This window comes from Ahaetulla prasina, chromosome 9 (assembly GCF_028640845.1).
Source record: "Ahaetulla prasina isolate Xishuangbanna chromosome 9, ASM2864084v1, whole genome shotgun sequence".
Classification (NCBI taxonomy): domain Eukaryota; kingdom Metazoa; phylum Chordata; class Lepidosauria; order Squamata; family Colubridae; genus Ahaetulla; species Ahaetulla prasina.
The window spans coordinates 900532-914883 of NC_080547.1; the positions used below are offsets into that span (position 1 = coordinate 900532).

General features: G+C 43.4%; 1 protein-coding gene across 4 annotated transcripts; it reads right to left on the minus strand.

Annotated features, from left to right (window-relative positions):
* Positions 1-774: 774 nt before the first annotated feature.
* On the minus strand, positions 775-14301 carry STAMBP (STAM binding protein). Of its 4 annotated transcripts, none has more exons than XM_058194032.1 (12): positions 14170-14301; positions 12391-12732; positions 11713-11982; positions 10414-10627; positions 8986-9061; positions 8220-8315; positions 7550-7913; positions 5645-5769; positions 4266-4403; positions 3476-3588; positions 2280-2379; positions 775-1302 (listed from the first exon to the last, which is right to left on the minus strand). In XM_058194032.1, exons 4-12 carry the CDS (start codon positions 10614-10616, stop codon positions 1246-1248), a joined length of 1272 nt encoding a protein of 423 aa, XP_058050015.1. In that variant the 5' UTR covers positions 10617-10627; positions 11713-11982; positions 12391-12732; positions 14170-14301; the 3' UTR covers positions 775-1245. The 4 variants fall into 4 exon arrangements, with proteins under 4 accessions (XP_058050015.1, XP_058050014.1, XP_058050013.1 ...); XM_058194031.1 differs by having other exon boundaries at positions 11700-11982; XM_058194030.1 differs by lacking the exon at positions 11713-11982.
* Positions 14302-14352: the final 51 nt, after the last annotated feature.

Consider the following 14352-nt stretch of genomic DNA (forward strand, 5'->3'; position numbering starts at 1 on the left):
CGATCCCAGCAGCAGCACAAGGGGATTTTCTTGGGCTTGAATCCACGCTTTGCATCTTCCACGGTGGTTCTGCAGCTAAGCATCTCTACATCCACAGGAGGAATTGGGCTCAATCGCTCAGCCCTAACTTTAAATTGTGTTGGTTGATACAATGCTGATAAACACTATATCACATCATCATTCTTGATAGTTACCGTAGATATAATTCCTAGAGCAGCACATTTAGAGTAACTTGAGGACATGGCCAGGTGGCTAAATTGGGAGATTTGCTCTTAATTGATCTCATCCATTCCCTTTCTATATATATATAGCACAGAAAAGGCACCAAAAAGTTGACTGAAAACAATGAAGATGATTTCTTAGAGAGCATTTTGATATCACATCCTTTTCTGCACATGGGCTTTATGGGATCGTTTGGTCCTTCACAGGCTTTAAAAGCACAGCTGTAGAAACATACATTTTGGTAAAATGCAGATTCCCAAAAAGGGAGACCTTGGTAACAAACAAACAAACAAAAAACTAGCTAGCTATTTCAAGAAACTTCTTTGATTCTCTCTTCTTAAACACATTAATTCTTCCCTTGGAACAAGGTGCCATTATCCAGGGCAGGGGTCCCTGATGCCCAGGTGTGTGTCTGCCGCTCGCATGGAAACATTTCCTCTCCCCCCCCCGCCCCCCAGCTTGTCCACAAAACCGGAAAGGTTGGTGACTGATCTAGTGAAGAGCAATCTAAGACCAATAGACAATAGCCTGATTTTCTTTGTGGGCACTTCCTTCGATACAAAACTTGCTTTATTACTGCTGACTAAAGTCAAAATTTTGGCACAGCACAGTTGAGCGTGAGAATTCCAAATCACTGATAGGAGTGATGTCTTCCAAGAACGTGCAAAAGTTGAGATCTTAATACAGAGAAGGATGGATGTCCTCCGAGTCAAGGCAAACGCTTCCAAGAATGGCTCCTGTTTGTTTGTGCCCGTGTATGCGTTCTGGAGCCTGGTTTGTTGAAAAAGCTCAGTCAGCAGCCGAGACTAGCCGTATTAAGGGTTAATTTTAGTTTATAATTTTGCTTTACTGATTCTCAGCGATGCCCCAAATTATTATTCACATGTGATCAAAGAGAAGGCAAAATTCCTTTGCTCTGTTACAGGTAAGATTCTGGGTATCACTGCACAGAAAGTGAGAGAAGCAACCATAAATTAGCTTTAAGGAGGACAGGAGTAGCTGATAAGAGGTACAAAGGCAGCCTTATCGAAGGTCCAGCACTGTCACTTCTTCTTCCATGACGGTCACATGGGTGCAAGTCTGAAAGAGAGGAAAGAAAATCACGAGAGTCTGGAACCAGAGAGAAACGGAAGGGCCTTCTCTGGAACGGAGGAGACACGGCCCTCTCGCCTTCTCCTAAAAAGGTGGCAGTTCGCCCTCTCCATAGGAGCCTGCCTTAGGCATAACTTTCTGGACACTTTTTGTCCAATTCTCAACACTTCCTTCCTAGAGAAAGTCGTTGAGAAGATGGTTGTGCAGCAGCTCCAGAGAATCCTGGAAGCAGCAGATTATCTGGATCCCTTTTGGTGTCTATTCAGGATGGGGGATAAGAAAAACAGGGGCCGTTTTCTCCTGGCGGGAATGGAAAGGGGCTCTTAACCTCTTGGCAACTTTTGATACCACCAACCACGGCATCTTTCTGATTGGCTCCAGAGGCTGGAAGGAGGGGAGGGCATTGAAAATCAAACATGAAAGAAAGAAAACAAATGTCAAAATAGAGGGAAGAGATGCCTGGGGGTTGATCAGCTGTTTAAATTTATTGGCCCAGTTTAGCTTCAGATTAAATAATCAGAGATGTTTATTCGATGATACATCAGAGCTAATTTCTTATTGCCACGGGAAAAACACTTCCTAAAAGCACTTTGATTCGGAGTCAAATCTACGACTGTTTGACACATTTTCAGGAAGCTTTGGAGGTAGAAAATCTAGGGAGGAGGCGGGAAGAGATGGAGAAAGGTTGTTTTCTGACAGGAACCGGCAGGGAGTATTTTGCCATTAATATCCCACTGCTTTATTTATTTTGAAATGTGTCAGGTTGTCCAAGTCCACGTCAACACTGAAGGACGTAGAGTAAAAAGAATCAAATCGTACAACTGAGAAGAAGAAAAAAAATGCCAGAAGAAGGGCAGCCATTAAGGCAGGACTCGCCCCGCAGTCCAAGCCAGGTCTGGGGAAAGACCTTCTCTGGGTTTCCAGAGGGAGGTCTGGGAAGTTCCTTGCTTCTCTCCGGTACTTACAGTAAAGAGAGGAGGGTCTTTGCAGTGGGGGTGGAATCCTTTTTGTCTGCAGGAAGAGATCTCCTCCATCCCGTGGTCTGTCAGTTTAAAGAATCCAGTCCTAGACAACAAGAATGGTGGACAACAAAAGCTACAAGTGGCCCTGAGGCCAAGAATATCATTCAGTTTGGAAGAAGAAACCTATGCAAAACTGAACAATTCCTTTCTACCTACAAGACCACAACCCTGCTTGCTTACACTATGGACCACTCTTCGTGCTTTGCCCTTCTGGGCTCCCAACCGCCTCAATTTTTGGCTTAAGTTTCCCCCAACAGTTAGACTGGAACAGAAGTGGAATTTCCACAGGATTTGAACAAACGAGCCTCATTAATGAGCTGCGTAAATTGAGCTGGGCTGCCTCTGAATCACAATCTTCCCCAACTTCATTAGTTATTCAGGGAGGCCCAGAGTGCGTCTGAAATGTGGTGCTGGCCCCTTAAAGCAATAGGAATAGAATAGAACAGAACAGAATAGAATATGGAATGGAACGGAACGGAACGGAACAGAACAGAATAATATGGAATGGGATGGGATAGGATAGGATAGGATGGGATGGGATGGAATAGAATAGGAAAACAGAATAGACTAGAATAGAGAATAGAGAAGAAAAGAGAAGAGAAGAGAATAAGAATAGAAGAGGCTTTATTGGTCAAGTGTGATTAGATACACAAGGAATCCATTTCTGGTGCAGTAGCTCTCAGCATACATGCAAAGCAACAGATTCATCATCATCATCATCAATCATCCAAATAAGGGGGTGAGGGGGAGTAAAGAAGATAATAAGGTTAAGTGATAATACTGCATACTATATGGGGAAACACACGCAGACATTAGCACTGTGAGAACTGGCTGTTCGGCAGATTGATGGCATGAGGGGAAAAACCATCCCTGTGTCTGGTTGTTTTGCCATGCAGTGTATCTTGTCTTTTATGTACACTGAGAGCAAATGCACCAAGACAAATTCCTTGTGGCCAATCACACTTGACCAGTAAAAAAATTCTCTTCTCTTCTCTTCTCTTCTCTTCTATTCTGTAGTGCCATCCCAAGGGGAGGAGTTGAAACAGTTGATGCCCAAGATGTGAGGGGTTTTTGGTGCCAAATGGAACCCTGTGATCTGACTCAATCTCACAACCAGATCGGGATATACAGTAACTTACTCTTGATACTTCGGTGAACAAACAATAGCTATAGACTCTGGCAACATCATTTGATAGGAGCAATGGGTGTGCAGATCCACACTGGAAAGGAAAGCCGTTTGAGTAGGATGAGTCTAAAGGAAGAAAAAAAACAGGCAAATGTTAAAATGAAGCTAGAATCAGGGCATTCTTCCATTCTGTTTTTTAAAAGGCCGAACAAAAAAAATTCTTCTGTACTTTCTGGAGATAATCATTTTTATGCAATGTTCCTTAATATATTGCCGGGTTTTGTTCTAAAAAATACACCTTTGTGTACAATTTTGAGACACCTGGGCATTCTTGTTTACAGGTACCTTTCGTATATAATGAGGAAAAAAAATCCAAATTGTGGAAAATACGAACTTCTAGAAAGATGAAGAAGGAAATGCGAACTTTTGCAAGCTTTTTATCAAAATTCCCATACGAGGACTACTGAGTGGGGAGAAGGTGCAAGATTCACAGGAGCCCCCCCTCCTCTTATGGGAACTTTGATAAAAAGCTTGCAAAAGTTTGCCCTTCCTTCTTCATCTTTCTGGAAGTTCATGCAAACGGTCTCCCCTGGAAGACCCAGAGGCAATCCGGCTGAGGAGAGAAGCCCCGGGGTGGGGGTGGGGGTGCAGCACAGAAACCTGGAGGAAGTGTCCAGGAAGAGGCTCTGCACCCCCAGAGTCTTCCTCCGTCCTGCAGCCATTTTCTCTGAGGGGGAATAAGGAGGCCCCTCCCTCCGTAGGCAGGTTTTGGACCCTGGGAGGGCCTGGCAAAGGAGGCTTACGTGGATCCATCCCAAGGTGATCAGGCTGTTCTGATCCTGGATTAGGAAGAGCTCTTCCTCACTTTCCGTGTTGCAATAGTCAGGGCCTCCATGCTGCTTGGGAACGATGACGTGGGTTATTGTGAATTCATTCCTCATCTGGTGGGGGAGAGAAACAAGGCCAAATGTCATGGGGGGGGGGCCCGCGGAATCAGCAAGTAGCTTTTTCAGATAAATGGTTGGCAGGCAGGCATGGGCACGTGGCCCCTCTAAAACAGTGGCCCCCAACCTTTCCGGCTTTGCAGAGCAGCGGGGGAGGGGGAGAGGAAATGGCTCCCTGGGAGCGGCAGGTGCATAAACTTATTTGTGTGGCTCCACTTATGGGAGGGGGGGCACTTGCGTGCGCATGATGCTCCATTTATGTGAGCATTTCTGGACAAATGGCTGCCCAGCCTCTTCTTAAAAACCTCCAGTAATGGAGCACCCACAGCTTCTGGAGGCAAGCCGTTCCACTGGTAAATTGTTCCAGCTGTCAGGAAATTTCTCATTAATTCTCAGTTGGATCTCTATTATCTTTGTTGCTCTTCTCTGCATTCTTTCTAGAGTCTCGGCCTCTTTTTGGTATCTTGGTGACCAGAACTGGCATCTGCTTTCCCTGAACTTATAGGGCAAATTCCTTACCATTTGCAATTTACTCTGGGCCTAAAAAAAATAGGAACTCCTGAATAATAACATGTAATCATGAGTCATACTTAAATCACATCCTGGACATAAACTGTTTCAACTCCCACCCTCAAAATGACGCTATATAGCGCACTGCACACCAGAACAACTAGACACAAGGACAGTTTCTTCCCGAACGCCATCACTCTGCTAAACAAATAATTCCCTCAACACTGTCAAACTATTTACTAAATCTGCACCACTATTAATCTTCTCATCATTCCCATCACCCATCTCCTCCCACTTATGACTGTAACTTTGTTGTTTGTATCCTTACGATTTATATTGATATTGTTTCCTGATTGCTTATTTGTTCCCTATGACTATCATTAAGTGTTGTATCTTAGGATTCTTGATTATCTTTTCTTTTATGTACACTGAGAGCATCTGCACCAAAGACAAATTTCTTGTGTGTCGAATCACACTTGGCCAATAAAAAAATTCTATTCTATTCTATTACAAAAATCCGTTATGAAAGGCAACAGTTTCTAAAACTAACAGGATCAAAATATGGCCTTATATAGTCCGACTGCTCGGGCCGGCTTCTGTCTCATATACTTGCAAACTTCCTTCAAAGACGAATGGTGAGACCTGTATTCCTATTTAGGGTATTTCCAAATGATCAAATTACCAGTTTGGGAGGCTTTATGGATTTAGGATTCATGCCATCATCTTACCAGCTTCCCACAAAGGATCCCACATGTTTCCACACCTCTGGCTGTATTTGCATCTGCCAACTGCAGAAATTTATGGCACAGATCCCTGGGGACAATGATGTGGCGAAGACCATCTATTACTGTGCCTGGAAGGAAAGAGCAAAGTCGCAGGTTGTCATGGGCTGAATCCCAGCCAGCCAGCCCCAAAGTGCTGATTTGCCAGGTAAGAGACAATTTTATTCATCACAAGCTTTGCCTACAATCCAAAAGGCCTGGTCTAGCAGTCTCACTTTCCTGGCAAATAGATGGGGAAGAAATGGAGGTAGTGACAGATTTTATTTTCCTGGGCTCCAAGATCACCGCAGATGGGGACTGTAGCCAAGAAATTAAGATGCTTGCTCCTGGGGAGGGAAGCCATGGCAAATCTAGACACATACTAAAAAGCAGAGACATCGCCCTGCCAACAAAAGTGCATATAGTCAAGGCTATGGTGTTCCCAGTTACAATGTATGGCTGTGAAAGTTGGACCATAAGGAAGGCTGAGCGCCAAAGAATGGAGGCCTTTGAAATCTGGTGCTGGAGAAAACTCCTGCGAGTCCCTTGGACTGCAAGGCTATCAAACTGGTCAGTCCTTGAGGAGATCAACCCTGACTGCTCTTTAGAAGGCCAGATCCTGAAGATGAAACTCAAATACTTTGGCCACCTAATGAGAAGGAAGGACTCACTGGAAAAGAATCTAATGCTGGGAAAGATTGAGGGCAAAAGAAGAAAGGGATGACAGAGAATGAGATAGCTGGATGGAGTCATTGAAGCAGTTGGCGAGAGCTTAAATGTACTCCGGAGGATGGTAGAGGACAGGAAGGCTTGGAGGAATGTTGTCCATGGGGTTGCGATGGGTTGGGCACAACTTCGCAACTAACAACAAAGCAGTCTCACTTGGTATTTGTAAAACAGAGCACAGCAAACTCCTGCCAAAAATGGCGAGAACCATCAGCTAACCTATAGCAGTGTTGGAAATCTTTTTCCAAAGTGGTTTTGTGCTATTCCAGCTTTGGCATTGTGGTTTTTTTAAACTGTCGATGGAGATTCTCAGTCCTTCAGGTCCTGGTTGTCCCAAAGGTGCTTTTTCAGGAGGCAACTGGACTTTCTTGTTTTTCTTTGCAGATGTTTCTCTTTGAAAGTTTTTTTTTTAAGTTTTTGTTTAAACTTTCAATAAAAGCAAATATTGCCAATCTGTTACAAAAACAGATCACTGCAGCAGCACCATCTACAACTTAGAAAATATGGGGGGGGGGAGAGAATCTGAAAACCTTTCAGTGACATGAATGAGGGCGTGGGCCAGTATCATTGCCAGGACCCTCCATTTGGTTAGAGGGGAACAGCTGAAGGCCGTCATCTGGCCTTGAGAAAAAACTCTCTCCAAGTGGGCCAGGGGACCTAACCCTTACCCACCTTCATTTCTCAGAAGATGGAGCAGGGTGGGAGACCGGATGGGCCTTCATCTGGAGACTCAAAGAGGCCCCTCTGACCCCAGTGCTCATTTCTAGGCCTCCTTGCTTAGAAGGCAGATGGCAAGAATCTACTCTGGGATAGGGGCACAATACTAGTTAGCTCTGAGGCTGGGAGGCAAAGAGAAGCACTTAGAAGAACTTTTCAAGCAGATTTGACTTTTGGAGGATTTAAGTTTTGGAAAACAACAGATTTCAGATGGCAAAAGAAATGCCAAGCAATCTAGATATTCTGCCAAGAACCTTCCAGTTCATTAGAATTAGTATATTAAATAGATAAATTTTTGGCATCTTAAGCATTCCCTCATCTGCAACGAAGGGATTAGATTGTGCAGGGAGAGGGATTATTTTGGGCAATTCTGACAAGGCTAGCATTGCATTCCCATAGAAGGTGTACCAAATTCATTCCAAAACATACTGTTTTCTGAGTTCCCCAAAGTGCCAGGTTTTAGCGACCTGTCCACTATGGGTGGCCTTGGCAGTCCACTTCCTCCAGCGGGGCTCAAAGGTTGGCCACCAGACATCAAAGTTTGGGGGTCGGTGGGGGGCTTGAGCACGCCAGGTATTAAGGGACCCTCCGAGGGGCCTAGAGTTGCTGTCCCAAATTGCTGCACCACTCTCAGGCGCTCCTTTTCGAGCTCCTGGCGCCTGATCATGTCTTCAAAGGCGTGGAACTGCTCCTGTTCGGCCTGCTGCTGCTTCATGCGGGCCACTCTCTGCCTCTCCTCCTCCAGCTGTTGTTGTAAGGCCAAGGTGCGAGCAAACGCCTCCTCTTGCTTCTTCTGGAACGGTGAAGAGAAGAGTCAGCAGATCAGGTAGGAAATGACAGCAGGAGCAACACTCTTGGGCCATCTCCTTCCCTAGCAGCAAAATCTGCGCTGAAAGCTAATATACAAAAGGAACCTGGGCTGGAAGAGGAGCTAACAGTGATTTAATAAGTAGAAAGGCATGGAGGAGAGGGAGGAGAGATGGAACTGGTGCTGGGACTGAAGGGCAGCCAACTTGCCTGCTTCTGGCTCAGCCAGATCAGAGGCCAAGTATTCCAGCAGCCGAAGCCACCGAGAGCTCCAAAACATCCTGTTACTCACCTTCTGTATATTGTATTCTGCATATTCCTTGTTGTATTTTGCTAAAAGCTCCTTTTTCAACTCCTCTGCTTTAGGGAATGCAACCTCTTTTAGTTTCTGAGTTAAGGAAAAAAATAGCACAAAATTAGACATTTGGAACTAGAACTAAAGCTAAACAGTGCAGCTTCTCAGTAAAAAGCATCCCTAGAGGTTTCTAAGCCATTTCCAGTCAAAATTCATGGGATCCACCAAACTGGTCCTGAAACATGGGGAAAGAGTATAAAGTCTTCTTATCACAGGATGGGTCCATTCAGGGCCGAAAAGATCCTCGTTCCAAAACAGAAAGAAAGGGGACTTTCCATTCCACCTCTCTGAGGAGCCTCCTTTACTAAGGCACAGCTGGGAAAGTCTCAGAAAGGAAGAGGACTATGAAATGATCGTTTTAAATCCTGGGAGATTATAGAACCCAGAAACTTGAAGATCTCTACGGCTGATACTAATCTATCGTAGGAAGAAGTGATAGGAGGATTCCTCCTAAAATCCACTTTCATCTCTACAGTTTTAAGCAAGTTCAGCTCCACATTGTTCAACCTTCTGTCTATATTCTGACTCAGACCAATGACGGTGGTGTATAATCTGCAAACTTCAATATTTTAACAGAGGGAAATGCTGCTTCTTCACACATTTGCTGAGAGCCGATTCTCAGCTTTTCAAAGTAGCTTCTCTTTGCTGCCTTGATCTCCTTTGATACATTCCTGTATCAAAGCACAACATTTTTATCACTTACTTTCACTGTGTCTCTCTTCTCTGGAATGATTGCAGTTTTATATTCACGATGTTTGGGGAGTTTCTCTAAGAAAAGCCTGGAACACATTAAAAAGTTATTTAACAAAATTGAAAGAAATATAACAAAAATGTCATTATAACAAAGTTGCAATTCTATAGCTATTTGTTTAATGCATTTATACACACACACACATATTACATTTATATACGTTGAGGACCACTGACACTCTTGCTATAAAGGCTAAGACACTCTCAGCCACTATTTAGACAATACAAGAACCTCTAGCTCTTTATTCCACTCATTTCTTAATATCAGGCTACACTGAGTTCTGTAAGACAATTTTCCATTAGGACATTCACATATAAGGATCGACAGAACAAGCAAAATAATCTGCATTAGTATTTTTCTCAAGCTTGTATAAATAAAATTTGATGAATAAAGATGATTTTCACTTGTATCTTCCAATAACATCATAAAAATAATAATAATAATAATAATATTTTAATTTTTATACCGCCCTTCTCCCGAAGGACTCAGGGCGGTGAACAGCCAAAATAAGATACAAAAGAGACAATACATACAATACTAAAAAACAACCCTTAAAAAACTTATTCAAATGGCCAAATTTAAAATGTAATAACGCCCTATAGAAAATAGAAAAAGCAACAAGATTAAAAGAAGATAATGGCTAATCGAGAAAAAAATACTGTTGGGAAAATTGTGGAAAGTTTTGGTATTTTACCATTTATTTAAAATATTCTTCCTTGGTGAGTGCTGCCAAGGAGTTGGTGGTCTTGCTCAAGTGTGACTATTACCGTTTTATTAATTTCTTAAATTAGGGATGGGACAATTATTTATCAAAGTTAAAACTCAACTTTGGAGAAATTGTAATCTGGGTCCCTACATGTTTTAAATAGATAATGCAAAAGCCGAGGCAAAAACGCACAAACCCACTCAGGCTATAGAAAAACAAGAGGTTTAGTCACATCTGTTACAAATTCCAGGATGTCTAGCTAATTTGCAACATATTCTATTGATTTGTCAGAATAGAATAGAATAGAATTTTATTGGCCGAGTGTGATTGGACACACAAGGAATTTGTCTTTGGTGCATATGCTCTCAGTGTACATAAAAGAAAAGATACCTTCATCAAGAATCATAAGGTACAACATTTAATGATAGTCATAGGGAACAAATAAGCAATCAGGAAACAATCAATATCAATATAAATCGTAAGGATACAAGCAACAAAGTTACAGTCATACAGCCATAAATGGAAGGAGATGGGTGATGGGAACGATGAAAAGATTAATATTAGTACTGATTTAGTCAATAGTTTGACAATGTTGAGGGAATTATTTGTTTAGCAGAGTGATGGCATTCAGGGGAAAAAAAGAGGCTTATGATTGAGCAAGGCTTATTTCTTACGTAATGTATTTGTTGTACAATATAAAGGCACGCTCAATGTTGCCTTCTTCAGAATAAATAGTTGCCATCCGGATGATTTCAACACCTGAACGATAATATCTTCGTGGTGGAACATCTTCATTCACCTCCACACTACTCCCCATATGAATAAGCCCTCTGACCCGCTCTTCTGGGGCCAGGCTGATATCCGCATAGTCAGGCATATAGGTTTAATCTGCAAGGAGAATTGATACGATCTGAATGTTATCATTTATATCGAAGTTATTTATTCCATATATTCCAGCTTTCTGAGATATAGAAGTATAACCTTGAATAACAAATGAATGAGGAAAACTTATATTTGAATCCAAAGAAGCTTGAAGTTCTAGCTTTAGTTTGTTTCAACACACATGATATTAAAGAATATTTTTCCCTATCAGCGTTATCTCCGAAAGCAGACCATGGCAAGCTATATAGTCCCATTTAATGCAAATTTCAGTAGGAAAACTTTAGTTGAAACAAGCTCTTTCAGCGCACAGATGCAAAGCACATCCTTCATCACTTAATCAGATTCGTTCACTTAGTGAGTTGGTCAGTGTATAAATTTGATCAATAAATAATCAACAAACTACAGAGGCGGGCAACCCTATTGTTCATGAGATCTGCTCCTACTGATATTCCACTATTCCAGGATGACTACATTGTTAATTGTTTAGTTGCTAAATTTACCACTTTCACAAAGAATTTTGTTTCAAGGACTGGTGAACAGAACATAGGGGCTTATACTTTGTATTTTTATACTTCATGCCTTAGGTCTCAAGGAAGGCTAAAGAGAGTCATCCCGTTTAGGAAATTGTGGGGGAAAGGCCTTCTTTACCTTGCCCATTTCATGCCGGCTCTAATTAAAGAACACAGAATAACAGAGTTAGAAGGAAACTTACAGGTCTTCTAGCCCAGGGGTCTCCAACCTTGGCAACTTTAAGCCTGGTAGACTTCAACTCCCAGAACCCCAGAACCCCCAGAATTCTGGGAGTTGAAGTCCACCAGGCTTAAAGTTGCCAAGGTTGGAGACCCCTGTTCTAGCCAAACCCCCAGATGAAGCAGGAGACCCTACCATTCTGGACAAAGGGCCGTTCAGTCTCTTCTTGAAAACCTATAGTGATGGAGCACCCACAATTTTGTAAGTAAAGATACCACATTCGACATGGGTTTGCAAAAGGCACGCATGTGAAGTCTGGCGTTTGGTGTGAATCCAGCCCAAAATGTGCAGTCCCCAAACGGGGTTAATTGAATAAACCATGATTTACATTGCAAGCTGACCGTTTTCTGGTCAGTTTTGGAAGAACTCGGGCAAGAAGGAGCTGCATCCCATTTGGCCTCCCCGTAAGGGGAAATCCCCTCTGAAACTTATCAAGAATGGTTGCAGGAGGACTAGGGGTGGCACGAGAACAGCAGCCTTCCGGTATTTCAGGGGCTGCCACCAAGAAGAGGGGGGTCAATTTCCTTTCCAAAGCACCAGGAGGCAAGAACAGAAACCATGGATGGAAACTGATCGAGGAGAGAAGCAACCTGGAATTCAGGAGAAACTTCCTAATAGTGAGAATAGAATAGAAAACAGATTAGAAAAATAAAATATCTTTATTGTCACTTTGAACGTACGCTAATCAGCATCCATTAAAACGAAGTATCGTTGCCTACAACTCTCAAAGGGAACAATTAACCGGTGGAACAGCTTGCCTCCAGAAGTGGTGGGAGCTCCATCGCTGGACTTGTTTTTTTTAAAGAAGAGGCTGGACAGTCACTTGTCTGAAGGGTCTCCTGCCTGGGCAGGGGGCTGGACTAGATGACCTCTAAGGCTCCATTGCTATTCTGTTCTCTTCCTCCCCAGGAAGCCCGCCCCCCTGCCCTAACAGGCCGCTCGGGGCAGCCCTCCTCCCGCCTGCTGTCCTGGGGCCGCGGGAGGAAAGGCGAAAGGCGACCCGCTTCCAGCCCACTGACCTGCACAGGGGCTCCGGGGCGGCAACGGGCCGCAACCGAACCGCTCGAGAGTAGCTTCCGGCTTCTCTAGGCCAGCTCTCGGACACTGAGAGGGGAGGCGGGCGGAAGTTGAGCTGAGAAACTTCCGCTTCCGGTTAAGAAGGTGGAGCCGGAAGTTTGTTCCTGCGGTTGTTGGAGGCTGCTGGTGGGCGGGGTTGGCGGAGCTTCTGGAAAAGCCCCAACCGAAGCGGCCTGGCGTCCTTCCTTCCTTCCTTCTTTCCGAGGAGGCTTCGTGGGAAAGCCAATACAATCCCCACCATCCAGTCAGAGCCGAAGAAGCTTCTTGGATGAAAAGCGAAACGTCTTCCAAAGAAAAAAAAACCAGAAAGGCTCCTTTGGGACAACCTGGATGGCTGAGAATCTCTACAGCAGAGGCCTTCCATCTTGGCCGCTTTAAGACTTGTGGACTTCAACTCCCAGACTCCCAGAGCTCTGCTGGCTGGAGAATTCTGGGAGTTGAAGTCCACAAGTCTTAAAGCGGCCAAGATGGAAGACCTCTGCTCTACAGACTATGACCGAAGTTACTTTTTCAGCACCATCATCAACTTTGGTTGGCTAAACACCCTTAGTTAGAGAAGAGCTCATCACGTATTTTGGCCACCAAGGAGCATTATTACAGTAGGGAATGGAAATCAGAAAATAGGAAAACCGATCCAAATGACTCCTCTCTTATTTAAAGCAGGGGTCTCCAACCTTGGTCCCTTGAAGACTTGTGGACTTCAACTTCCAGAGTTCCTCAGCCAGCAAACCTCTGGGAGTCTGGGAGTTGAAGTCCACAAGTCTTCAAGGGACCAAGGTTGGAGACCCTTGATTTAAATTACTGATTTCAAAACGTTTGCCTGCTTCATTTGTATGCCTGCATAGTAGCTGACATAGTAATGGTGGAGCCACCAATAAGGGCATTTGATTTGTCCCCAGCAATAGAGGATTCCAAGCTGTAAAAATATGTAGCTGGAATCTTCAGAATCTTTTACTGTGGACATTTACATAGCCAAACCATCTGTATTTTCCACGTGCAAATTTTAAAATTTCATTTTAGATAACATTTTTTTAAAAAAATACCTGCTAATTCAGCTACTAGGTGATATTTTTCATCCTAGTGAGGGCCACCAAACATGGGCTTTGTAATATTGTACTTGCTAACTAACTTGGGCTTTTTTGTATTTGTATTTTATTTTTCTCTCTTAAACTATTAATTTATAAACCATTAATAGTTTTCTTAGAATCTTGCAGCTGGAATATAGAAAAATTTCCCCCTCAATAATTAGACCCTGTTACTGCTGATCGTTGCATTTAACATTTTCTAACTGCAAGATAAAGTGTTTTTGCTCTCCAGGTGAGGATTGGGCAGGAGTGTATTTGGGAAACAGGATGCCTGTAGCTCAGGGGCATCAAACTGGAAGCCTGCGGGCCAGATGCGTCACGCACAGGCCATGCCCACCCTGCCTCCGCAAAGGCAAAAACCATCAGGTGACGCGATCGAGTTTGACACCTGTGCTGTAGGTTTGTCTATTACAATGTATTCTTCTATAACTAAGGGCTGCAAATTTTATTTTAATGGCATTATCTATATTTCAGCTAGTGCTTTTTCCAGCCCACAAGTTCTAAATCTTAACTACATTCCTCTTCTCCCAGCAGGAAACGCATCTCATAATTCCATCTACCGTACTTCAAGTACATATAGCAGCTCATGATTAATGTAAGAATAATATTTCTGGTCTCTGCCCCTGTAGAGCTTACCAATGCGATCAGGGATTAGCAGCCTGATGTTCCCAGGTTTTGGACTCAGTACCAGACACATAACTGATGCCAAACGACTGTAAGAATTTTCTCCAAATCACAACTGTAGCTTTGAATATCTTTTGCAAGCTTGAACCTCATACATCTGTAAAGGTAGAATCAACTTCAAAAGAACAAAACCAG

Bases quoted from the DNA above. Each gene is read 5' to 3' on its own strand.
- STAMBP (XM_058194030.1), bottom strand. From the start codon at position 10,616: ATGCCTGACTATGCGGATATCAGCCTGGCCCCAGAAGAGCGGGTCAGA. The intron at 4,404-5,644 runs GTAAGATGATGG...CTCCCCCACCAG, and splicing joins GGATCCTTTGTGGGAAGCTG to ATGAGGAATGAATTCACAAT. The intron at 1,303-2,279 runs GTAAGTACCGGA...CCTCTCTTTCAG, and splicing joins AAGACCCTCCTCTCTTTACT to ACTTGCACCCATGTGACCGT.